Source organism: Patiria miniata, unplaced genomic scaffold (assembly GCF_015706575.1).
Source record: "Patiria miniata isolate m_02_andy unplaced genomic scaffold, ASM1570657v1 HiC_scaffold_20, whole genome shotgun sequence".
NCBI classification, from domain to species: domain Eukaryota; kingdom Metazoa; phylum Echinodermata; class Asteroidea; order Valvatida; family Asterinidae; genus Patiria; species Patiria miniata.
The window spans coordinates 37,363,804-37,376,115 of NW_024037059.1; the positions used below are offsets into that span (position 1 = coordinate 37,363,804).

Below are 12,312 nucleotides of genomic sequence, written 5' to 3' on the forward strand. Positions count from 1 at the left end.
CGCGGTTCTACGGGGGGGGGGGGGGCTAGGGGGGCTGTAGCCCCCCCCCCCCCCCCAATTTTGTCTAGCCCCCCCCCCCCAAAAAAATAAATTCTGTAAAAAAAAATGCATTAGCAAAAAGAAGGATTGTGATGTACATGCGAACGGTCTCCCCCTAAAGAAGAAATAGTCGTGACAAGGGTGCATTAGTTAATATATTGTGAATGATTTTAGGATTTTATTGGCACTCCCCATTGAAAATATGGCATGAGCCCTCCCCCCCCCCCCACACCTATTGATTTTCGGAGGCCTAAGTGTCTGGAAAAAATAACCGGTCAACATTTCAGCACGCCTCCCTGAAAAAAATTCTGGATACCCCGTGCTAGCCCCCCCCCCCCCCCCCCCCCAATATTGGTTCTAGAACCGCGCCTGAGTTGTTGCATGAAAACAATTTAAAGCATTAAGAAGATTTCCGTTGTTCATTTGTGCCAGTTTTGGTTGGGGAAAACAATTAAATTTTTTGAGAAAAATTAATATATAGCCCCTAAAATGTAAGTATAGCACCCTCTAGCTGTGTCTTTGAATGTCAAAGAAAAATGTATGATTCGATGAACATTAACCCAAAAATGTTAGTTCCAAACGTGTAAGCATTTACATTTAAACAAATGCACAATATGTGCCCCGGTCCTCAAAAGACCCAAAACACCCCGGGCCGGGCCCTGAGAGGGATACAAAAATAATAATTCTGGTACAAATCTGTTACTTAAGGCCTTGTTATCTGGACGAACTTTTGAATAAAGGGTTGATTTCAAAAAAATATTCTGTCCATAAAAGTTATATTGCGAGTTTTCCCAAGGCTTTGCCCACAACAAAGGTCGTGTGGTCGTGGGATTTGATCCATCTAAAGTTCTAGGGATTCGCCAGCGACCGGATTTTCAGCGGGAATCTTGAAGTCGTCTACCGATGCGCGATGTAAATTTCGCGCAACTCGTCTGGTTTCAAGCTGCTTCTTTAAAGGTATGATCATCAAGCTGACTGTTGAACATACAAGTATGGCTGCAACAATGATCAGGCTTAGCGTGTAGTCTCCCGTCAAGTCAAAAAGACCACCTGCAAATATTAAAGAGAACTGACGTGAACCCAAATAATATATACTTGTATGTAAATGCGACATAAGGATGGATGTGATAATGAGATAATGCGACAAAAGCATAATTACATAGGTATGAAGTTCTACTGGAATCTGACGTATGAATTATGCACACTTTTGGTGCAAACATTGTAACAGAATTCAACTAGCAAAAGTGGCAAGGCCGCAGTTATTTCGATGATGGTTCATAAAGCTGATACCACAACAGACGATCTAACTGTGCTGACAGAACCGAATCTTACCTGTCAGTGGACCACCAATAAATAACCCGATGCCGATCGGCACAAGCAGTAACACAGTGACTAGATCAGATCCGAAGTCTCCGAATATCTCCATCGCTGCCGGGTACGGAGATACATACGACACACCGCGAACAGGTCCCAAGACTATTGAGATAAAATAGGATAAAATCGGTCACGTGAAAACAGTTACTAGTTGCCTTAGAAATCTCAGAAAAAGAAAGGAAGCAGTTGGTAATAACAGGCAGAGGCCGCGGATCAGCTGACAAGCAATTGACAACCTGTACAGGAACTGAGTACTCTTGCTGTGACTACTCCCCTCGATACAATTGGAGATAACTTGAAACACGCACTTAAGTCTGAGGAATATGATTCGGAATCATCCCAAAGTGGACCACCCGACATTTCGACAAAAATCTGACTTAATCTGAAATTTTGTCTGATTTTGTCATTCAGAAAAATATTACATACCGGAAGTGCGCGACTGAAGTTGAGCTTTTTGCATTGGTAATGAAAAATCTATACCAATTACGGTAGTGCGCGTGCTTGAGCTTATAAATATATTCAGCAGATTCTTGCGTCGCGAACTCTATTCACGCGTATGTTTGCAGGAAAAGTTAGACTAATCTTAAGCGACGGGGTTTATGTCTTAGACTCACGAAATGAAAACGTGTACACAGCCGTCACGTTGTACAATACAGTCACCAGGCCAGATGCGACAGCTCCCAGTATGCCCGTAACGGCCACGGCGTAGATCTTGAGACACGGCAGACGATCGCCGAAGATCGAGAACAACAACTTGCCAAGGATTTCACCAACTGCCGCCAAGACCACGGATACGGTAACCTGGTCAGGGGTGAATCCGCGATCGTACTCAGTGAAGCTTGCCTGAATAAAAGAAAGATGGCTGTACTGTAGCAAACATCATTGTGTAACTCAAAACCAAAGTTTCGGCAACAATGTGGAGTTTGCACAGTAACTGTGGGCCTTACGAGTCGGCCATATTGAATGGAAAGTTAGGTAAAATCTTAACTTTTGGAACTTGCGAAGAGAAATGAAAGCAAGTTAATTTATAATCAATGCTAGTCTGCTTCAATGAGTAATTTAAAATTTGTAATTAAACATTCCTTAATGTTTAAAGCCATATTTTTTTTTAAAAATGACAGTAAAATAAGGCTGCATTGTGCCTACATGGATAGTCTGGCGCCATCCCATTCAACACTTAACAATTAATGAAATACATTCAGGGAACTCGACAAAAGTGGCCAACTCGTGAATAAGGCCCATGTCCAAAATTTACGTCAATATTATTTTTCACGAGACTTCAATTTACTGCAAGGGCTAAATATACTTTGTTATTGACGGAGTGTGCCAAAAAATGCAACATTCAGAAAACAAATAAGCCTACTTAAAACTGTTTAAAGGTTATTTTTTTCAATGAATTTAAAGCCTGACTATTTCTCAATCCACTTCTTTTTTCCTGATATTCCATTTGGGTCCCAAGATCCAGAAATATGTACAATCAATGGACCGATCCAGTAAGCCCCTCCCACTGCGCACGTGGGCAAATTAACACGTGCTCCTCTCCAATGCCACACTGCATTTTCCTGCCGCGCGCATCATACGCGCGTGCACGCATGTCGGACTTCAATTTGTGCACGCATGTCACGGCTGTGATTGGTCAGAATACCATGGGGCGGTGCTTACTGGATCGGTCCATTAAGTGAAAGGGTATAAATTTCAATTGGGCCACCCTCACCTGTGATGTTACCAGTTTCAATATCAATGCAACTATATTCAATGCTTATATTCCAGGTGAAATTTACACCCTTTCACTTAATTAATTGTATTTCTGGATCTAGGGGCCCAAATGGAATGGGGTACTAAAAAGGATCGTGATTGAGAAATAGTCAGGCTTTTGTAATATATAATTTTATTAAAGCACAAAACATTAAACAGTTTTAATTATTTCTTTCTGAATGTCGCACTTTTGTGGCACACTCTGTATGCCAAATAATGTCTTCAAGAATAAAATTTACAAGTTTATGCCGCAAAACCACAGCATGTTGCACTGTTCTAGATCTGATGTTGCCATGTTTACATTTGCGGCAGCTCAAATAATTGATTTGTAACTGCAACATTCTGATTTGAACAGTATATGCAGCAACAGCAAAATCCGTTTACAATTTCATTGTGTAAAAAAAAAAGACATACTGCCGTGACGCTCACATAATTAATGATGAAGAATGTCCAACCAAGATTGCTCAACATAAATCCAATGAGCCAAAGCCACGTGTCTGCTCGAAGCAGGACCCTGGCGAGTGTACGTTGGAATGTCGCTCCCTCGGTACTGTTATTGGCAACGACCTCGCTAGCTGCGTCAGTGGAAGCATCCTTCCCCTCTTCGACTCCATTCTCTCGCGTTTTCTCTTCGGTCGGGCTAGCGATGAACGCACCGCAGGCTGCACTTAAGACGAAAGTTATGCCGCCAATTATCCGCAGAGCATTTCGCCATCCGTATGTCGCAATAAGTGCATTGAGGAGCGGAGCAAACGCCAAAATACCTGTGATGTATTCATAAAAAAAAGAGATAAGACAATCGGTCTCCGCAATAAGAAGGACAGAATAGAGGGGAAAATATCTTGAAGTAATTCTGGCATTGGGTACAGTCAATATGAATAGACCAACATGTACATGTATGCTGTGTGATTCGAACGCGCAGTTTTCTGATTAGACGCTCGCATACTTCTGCGATCTCTCTTAAGATAGTTGCTGGAACCGTGACAACACTCCTCTTGCTCACGACATTATGCGCACGTTCGTACGGAAGTACGCGAATTATTGATCATGGCAATTAGCTTCCCACAGTGCTTGCAATGACTGTTGATTCCTTCACCAAAATTGTGTAAAGGAGATTAATGTTGACTCCCACCGTTGGAAAGGGTGAGGATATTACGAGCCACCATACAAAGACCATGATCTGGACCGCATTTACTTTACATGTAACACAATAACACAGGCTGCTCGGCCCCTTTTAGCAACTGGTACTCACCCACAGATGTGCCCAGCACCGCCCCAGCTGTAGCCCTGGAGCAGTTGTCTCTCGGATACCAATCTAATATAACCTTGACTCCAGACTGATATATAAAATTCCCGCCGACACCTACAAGTATTCCGAACGTCAGGAAGGCGTAGGCCAGAGCAGGCACGAATGATGTTGCAACTAGTCCGCAGGTCAGCAGTGTGGCTCCTAGCATGGCCACCACCCTGGGACCCAATCGCTTGATGAGCACGGGAGATATCGGGCTACAAAAAATCAAAGCGCTGGCAAGTGATCCTACCCACCCTGAAAGAAAACAAATTGGGCAAGAAAAGTAATACTTAACAACGGACAATGGAAGCCTAGACGACTGGATTGGAATTTGTGTTTCCCTATTTTGCAGCCAGCTTCGTCACAAACGCGGTTAATTTGCCACAGATGTCACTATCAAAATGAATCAATTCAGTCTTGGCAATATTGGCAACGCTTCCCAAGAAATTTCGAGCATACCTCTAGTAGTCCAGCGGATATGTGACAAAATATCGATGAATTGTGCACTTTTGCATAAAAGCGTAAAACTTGGCACAGATGTTTATATTCATGCGAGAAAATGTTTTAGATGTGGAGCCATCGCAAATTTACCCTTTTAGGGGCGTGGCATCCATTTAAAAAAAGGGGGGCGGGACTTGTCGTGCCCGCAGTAAAAATGGTTTTTCCCACTTGTTACAAAAGCAGGAAACTTCACAAAGACATAATTATATAGATTATTAGTGTTTTCCAGATTCGGAGCCACCACAAAAGTACCTTTTTAGGGGCGTGGCAGCCATTACAAGAAAAGGGGGGGGTTTAATTATTATGCCCACTTTGGAAAACATTGTGCCCATATTTCATGAACGAATAAAACGTCCCACAGACGTTTATATTCATGAGAAAAAAAATTCCAGATGTGGAGCCATCTCGAACACACCCTTTTAGGGGCGTGGCAACCATATAGGGAAAAAAGGGGGGCGGGGTTTTCATTATGCCCACCCTGGAAATATTGTTCCCACACTCATAGAGAAATGGAACTTTCCACAAACATTGACATTCATGAGAAAACAAATTCCAGATGTGGAGCCATATCGAACACACCCTTTTAGGGGCGTGGCAACCATATCAGAAAAAGGCGGGGGGCGGGGTTTTCATTATGCCCACCTTGGAAATATTGTTCCCACATTCATAGAGAAATGGAACTTTTCACAGACATTGACATTCATGATAAAAACAATTCCAGATGTAGAGCCATTGCGAACACACCCTTTTAGGGGCGTGGCAGCCATATTGAAAAAAGGGGGCGGGGTTCTCATTATGCCCAACATGGGAAAAATGTGCCCACATCTCATAAACGAATGAAGCTAATTTCCACAGACATTAATACTCAGGAGAGAAAAAACACACGTGGAGCCATTGTAAACACACCCTTTTAGGGGTGTGGCAGCCATAATAAAATGGGGGGGGGGGGTAGTCATGATGCCCCTATAAAAGAAAGTTGTGCCTACCTTTCATAAATGGATTAAATTCCACTCGGACAATACATTCATAAAAATCTTTTTTTTTAATGTGAGGCCATCACAAACCTACCCTTTTAGAGGTGCGGCATCCATTTTTAAAAGGGGGAGGGTACTCAATATGCACAACGTGGAAAATTTTGACCGCGTTTCATATAATAAAATCCACCTCAGATAGCTGTTTAATGTGTTGGAGTAGGGCCGCCTTTATAGTTGGAATTTACTGTTGACAAACCCTTTGTTTTCTTACACTATGCATTCTTGCCTCATCCATATTAACCCAGTTACTGGTTCTTTTGTCTGTAGAATTATTGATAACCTTTCAACTGCATCAATATCTGAATTAGGGGTATAAACTGGGGTACCTCAGTTAGTCCTGGAAAGACTAGTGTTACTTCTTCAAATACATTGTTTCCCCTGCCTTTTTTTCTGACAGACCAAAAGGCATATGCAGTGTCGCACCTGTATAACGTATAATTTTTTTTAATGGATTTGGTCGGGGTAAAAAAAATCACTCATAAGAGCTTGATATACCATTTTTAAGAGAACAGAGGTGTTGTGTGGTGGGGGTACACAGATTCATTGAATGTGAAGTCATAGTGGACGTGTCCACCACTTTGTGAGGTGAGTACATCGTGTTGTTACCCAATCTGCTGTCAATGCAGGGCAACGGGTAAGGGGTAGGGGGATTTTACACTCCCCCCCCCCCCCGTAAAAAAAAGATTTCCATGGCCCTTTAATGTTAAATGTTAGAGTTTAGGGCTGCCATTGTGTGCTGTGTATTTGTAATTATGAAATCACTCTGGAATTTAGATGTGCATGATAATATAGGTGCAAGTACACACATTGAACAATATAACACGGGTTAGCCTACCGGTACTTACCCATGCTCTTTGGGGTAAGTCATTGTATTACCAAATAATATAGGTTATGGGCCAATCAACATTATAAGAAATCAACAACAAAATATAAAAATTGCAATTGTGGGCACAGTGAGTAGGCCCCTCACACCTCTAAAAGGATGAGTTTGCTGTGGCTCTACATAAGAACTTTCTTTTATAGGGGCATCATGACTACCCCCCCCCCCATTTTACTATGGCTGCCACGCCCCTAAAAGGGTGTGTTTACGATGGCTTCACGTGTGACTTTTTTTTTCTCTTGAATATTAATATCTGTGGGAATTAGCTTTATTCTTTTATGAGATGTGGGCACTTTTTTTCCCATGTTGGGCATAATGAGAACCCCGCCCCCCTTTTTTCAATATGGCTGCCACGCCCCTAAAAGGGTGTGGTCGCGATGGCTCCACATCTGGAATTGTTTTTCTCATGAATGTCAATGTCTGTGGAAAGTTCCATTTCTCTATGAATGTGGGAACAATATTTCCAAGGTGGGCATAATGAAAACCCCGCCCCCCCTTTATTTGCTTATATGGTTGCCACGCCCCTAAAAGGGTGTGTTCGAGATGGCTCCACATCTGGAATTTGTTTTCTCATGAATGTCAATGTTTGTGGAAAGTTCCATTTCTCTCTGAGTGTGGGAACAATATTTCCAGGGTGGGCATAATGAAAACCCCGCCCCCTTTTTTTCCCCTATATGGTTGCCACGCCCCTAAAAGGGTGTGTTCGAGATGGCTCCACATCTGGGATTTTTTTTTTAATGAATATAAACGTCTGTGGGACGTTTTATTCGTTCATGAAATATGGGCACAATGTTTTCCAAAGTGGGCATAATAATTAAACCCCCCCTTTTCTTGTAATGGCTGCCACGCCCCTAAAAAGGTACTTTTGTGGTGGCTCCGAATCTGGAAAACACTAATAATCTATATAATTATGTCTTTGTGAAGTTTCCTGCTTTTGTAGCAAGTGGGAATAACCATTTTTACTGCGGGCACGACAAGTCCCGCCCCCCTTTTTTTAAATGGATGCCACGCCCCTAAAAGGGTAAATTTGCGATGGCTCCACATCTAAAACATTTTCTCGCATGAATATAAACATCTGTGCCAAGTTTCACGCTTTTATGCAAAAGTGCACAATTTTTTCACATATCCGCTGGACTATAGCGCGCTGTATTCAAACTAGTGCATGCGCGTGAGCTGTGTGCTGGGAATTTCCTGGGTAGCGCTGCCAATAATGCCAAGACTGGATTCGATTCATCTTGTTGACAGCGCACTCGCCTGCGAAGGACGGGCCGTTAAAGCTACAGTCCATCATTTGTAATTTGTGCATTTTGTTCGGTTGAAGCAACAAAAGAGTTCAAAATCTAATGAAAGATACTGCGCAACTAACCTGATAAAGTTTCAGCTAATCTTCAGCTGTACACTCCGAGAAAAACAGCATTCTAAGATCTCAATTTCAAATCAAAAGTTACTGAATCATGTTTTGAATTGCAGCTATACGCGACGTCGCGCACTGATCCGACGAATTATAACAACCGCGCGCGCGTGTGCGTCGTTCATATACTTGTGCACGCTGCGCTGAATAACAAAACGAACTACTAATTTAAATTTTCCTACGGTGCTTCTTAAGAATCACCGTTGGAAAAGCCTTCTTTCGTTGATTACTTCAAAATGACGGCTTCCCAGAAAGAATAATTTCACAGGGAGTTTAGTTCCCTTACTATCTTTCAACCAAGTTTGTTTTTCAACAATAATTACGCCAGTTGCTTTTCGGATGGCTGCAAATGATGGACTATAGCTTTAAAGGGGATCAATCCAAATCCATTCTTGGACCTAGAAGGAAGAAGGATTTAAAGATGAACTGTTCGTGATCTTCAACAAATTCTATAGGCTTTCGTTCTCTCCTTACGAACTACATCAAAGTTTTTATTTGTTAGCGAAAGTGTCTTTTTTTTAAGTTGCTTTTGCGCACAAAATAGATCTGCCACTTCGAGTAGACTGGTTCAAGGTCCCAACATTATCGATTCTTATAAGGAGGCGGGATCCAGTCTACCCTGTAACAACTGAGTTATTGTCGGGCCGCAAATGATTTCAAAGTATTCCGCAGTCAATTATTAGTTCGATATCTCATTCAAAGGATATTTCGTACATAGTCGTAACTAATTTTACGACATCGCAAATTGTTTTCACGACATCTCAATTTTTTCTCGACGTCGCCAAAAAAAAAAAATCACGACATCGCAAATTTCTTAAAGACATCGTAACAATTTTCACGACGTCGCAAATTGTTTTACTGCAACGCATTTCCCCCCCCCCCCCCCCGCGGTATTAAATTCACGACATGCATTCATGTCGTGTTTTGGGCCACGAATTTGTTTTCCACCACTTTATAGGGTACGGTGATAAACAGACCTTGCGCGCTCAATAATTATACTTTTTTTCAAAGCATGCAATCCGAGTTTCAATCGCGGTAATTCTGTGTGTACAAAAACTTCATGTGGATCCAGTCGCTTGCATGCATGTGCTTTGTACAGGGTGAGTCAAAAAGAAAGTGACCTAATGAGAAAAAAAAATGTTTTAAAAAATGTGGCTCCGACTGGCTCGCTCCAATTAGGTAAAATAACTTAGGATAAAGTACATTATTGACTACAATAATGACTAGACTATAGTGACTGTCAACATTTCACGTAATTTTCTTTATAAATTATGTCTATTTTAATACAAACATCACACAATTCACCTGTCCGCCAATGATCATTTTACACTTACAGTTTAAACAAAGGCGTTTTCCCGTCTTCATGAATGAGTGGAAAATGTGCACTGGAAAACAGACATAAATCACCATCCTTATTTTAAAAAAATCCTCATATTCAAAACACACAATCAGACACTAAAATAATGTGTCAGTAAAAAGTAAAAAGTAAATCTCATTTGTATCCAAAATGCATGCATTCGTGTATTTTCTGGTTCTCAATCAGCTCAATATCTTCAAATGGCATTCCATGTGGCGCCTGTAAAAATGAATTATTTTAGTAAACTATGCATAACTTCTCATAACATGCATGGTCTGCATGGATCAATTTCAGTAATCCCTTTTTTCTACTGAGTGGAAGAACTTGTCTTAATGTGCAAATATATGCTTCGTTGGTGTGATAAAAATGTAATTGGTTTGTTAGGCCTAAGGGGAAAAAAATAATTAAATCCAGGCGTGTTTACGTTGCTTCCTCTATCATATCTATGGTCCATGCAGGTACCCTTCCGTCTTTTGGGTTTTTTTTACTCGGCGAGTTTAGCTACGCGCTTGCCTATGGTTAATATTCGTCAACAGCTGCCGTCCGTCCAGACAATATCCATCCAGACTGTCAGAATTTTTACTTCCGTAGTCTATAGTATACCCATTCATTTGGTACATGTACATGTACATAATATTATGATCCGCCAGCGCTACACATGAGACTACTAGGTCACAACATGACTGTGCTGCAAATACGTACGAACAAGGTCATCGGCATAAGACCCTCTTTTTAAAGGTGATGGGAAATATTCGCATCTGAAAAAAATCACACTGAATGCATGTCGCGATATGGCACGGGCCTCAGTCCAGTTGGCCGGCAATGACCCGTGCACGGTGACCGTCCACCTATTAATACAGTCGACTCTCGTAACAATTAAGGTCGATGGGACTAGCCAAATTACCTCTTCACAGGAATGTTGTTATAAAAGGACAGCGAAACAAACAAACACAAAGAGAACCTGAGATTTGGGACCTCAGAATTTGCTCTTTATAAGCAGAACCTCTTTATAAAAGTGATCTATATAATGAGTCGACTGTATAGCAAATAGATCAAAATGTGAAGTAGTATCTACCCGTTAATGCCGCCCCGGCAGCAAATTCCTCCTGAACACTAACGAAGAGAATGCTGTAAGTGTAGGCAGGCCCAGTCGCTGTGAACAACTGCAAGAACACGATGATCACCATGAAATGTCCGTGGTATCTTTTCACGAAGGAAGACAGTCCCGTAAAGCTGTGAGATTCCGCCATGACGGAAAATACACCGGTAGCACAAAATGGGGATAGATTTACAAACAGAATCGTGGTAGCTGGCTCTCCTGTGTCCAACGGCAACGCACCAGTGCGTCCATTATAAGCATCATTTTTAGTGTACAGCTCTAGCTCTAGCTCTAGCCCAGCCTGTGCTCTGAGAACTGACTCTTGCCACAACGCCTAGCGCCCTCTGGTATAAACAAGTGCGACCCGACATTGTGTGGAACATGGCACAAACCCGCACATGTACGTCCGGCACGCACTCGAGGCCTCCAACGCCAAAATCATTCTGCGCTAATCTGATCCCGAAAATAATTTTGTGCGTGCTTTAGTCGCAACAAACCGAAAAGAAAAACAGGGCACTTTAATTATTTCCAGTATCGAAATTTTGTTCAACCAACATCGTAAGCAGTGTAATAATGGCTTTTGTTTCTCCAAACAACATTTGGGTTCTCATTATTGCGTTCTCTAAGAGCATCGTATGGCGTTCTCTCAGAGTACCACTGTGTTCTCAGTTCTATCTCTTGAGGGGTTCTCTTAGGGCAACCCACCGTCAACACATCCACTGATTGCATAGGGGTTCTCTCAGAACATCCCACTGGGTTCTCTATACATTCTAGCTCTTTAATAGCTCATCACATGGCGTTCTCTCAGAGTACCTCCGTGTTCTCTAAGTTCGGGCTTGGAGGTTCTCTTAGAGCAACCCATGCACTGTCAACACGCGTGCGCTGACTGTGGTTCTCTCAGAGCATCCCACGGGGTTCTCTTAGAGCATCACATTACGTTCTCTTATCATCACATGGCGTTCTCTTAGAGCACCCCTGCATGGCTTTTCTTCGGGCAATGAGGTTCTCTTAGCTAGAGCAACCCACCCGCCAACACGCGCACTGATTGCAAAGGGGTTCTTTCAGAGCATCCCATGGGGTTCTCAGCGTTCTCTTAGCTCATCACATGGCGTTCTCTTAGGGCACCCTTTCTCTGCGGACATGGAGGTTCTTAGAGCAATCAACACATGCACTGATTGCATAGGGTTCTCAGAGCCTCCCATGAACTGCATGGGTCTCTTATTAGAGCATTCCAGCAACATTGCACTGATTGCACAGGAGCATATGTGAGTTTCTTTGCGAGTCCAAGCCCTCACTGCGAACGGCACTGATTCCATTGAGGTTTACATCAACTCATTGCAATGTTAATTGTGGGGCATGATGCTCTAAGAGAACCAGGGGATGTTGTAAAAGAATCCCGAGGGATGCTATAATTATATAGAACCCTTGTGCATGCATGCTGTCATGATGTTGTTGGGATGCTCTAATTAAGAGAACCCCCTCGGAGGCTTCAAGATAATTCCTACAATCTGAGTGAAGTGTGTGCTGGGATGCTATAAGAAAAATCAATTCACATATTGGCCCAGGCGAGA

At 42.3% G+C, this 12,312-nt stretch overlaps 1 protein-coding gene across 3 annotated transcripts; it reads right to left on the reverse strand.

Annotated features, from left to right (window-relative positions):
• Positions 1-388: 388 nt before the first annotated feature.
• On the reverse strand, positions 389-11,527 carry LOC119728971 (monocarboxylate transporter 13-like). Of its 3 annotated transcripts, XM_038201436.1 has the most exons (8): positions 10,718-11,526; positions 9,620-9,670; positions 4,421-4,714; positions 3,598-3,932; positions 2,028-2,256; positions 1,372-1,515; positions 852-1,089; positions 389-817 (listed from the first exon to the last, which is right to left on the reverse strand). In XM_038201436.1, the coding sequence occupies exons 1-7, from the start codon at positions 10,890-10,892 to the stop codon at positions 881-883; spliced, it is 1,437 nt and encodes a 478-aa protein (XP_038057364.1). In that variant the 5' UTR covers positions 10,893-11,526; the 3' UTR covers positions 389-817; positions 852-880. The 3 variants fall into 3 exon arrangements, with proteins under 3 accessions (XP_038057364.1, XP_038057363.1, XP_038057365.1); XM_038201435.1 differs by having other exon boundaries at positions 389-1,089; positions 10,718-11,527; XM_038201437.1 differs by lacking the exon at positions 9,620-9,670 and having other exon boundaries at positions 389-1,089; positions 10,718-11,514.
• Positions 11,528-12,312: the final 785 nt, after the last annotated feature.

Excerpts from the sequence above, each read along its gene's own strand:
- LOC119728971 (XM_038201435.1), bottom strand. The coding sequence starts at position 10,892 with ATGGCGGAATCTCACAGCTTTACGGGACTGTCTTCCTTCGTGAAAAGA. Across the intron at positions 3,933-4,420 it reads GGTGCTGGGCACATCTGTGG|GTATTTTGGCGTTTGCTCCG; the intron begins GTGAGTACCAGT and ends AATACATCACAG. Across the intron at positions 1,090-1,371 it reads TATTGGTGGTCCACTGACAG|GTGGTCTTTTTGACTTGACG; the intron begins GTAAGATTCGGT and ends TAATATTTGCAG.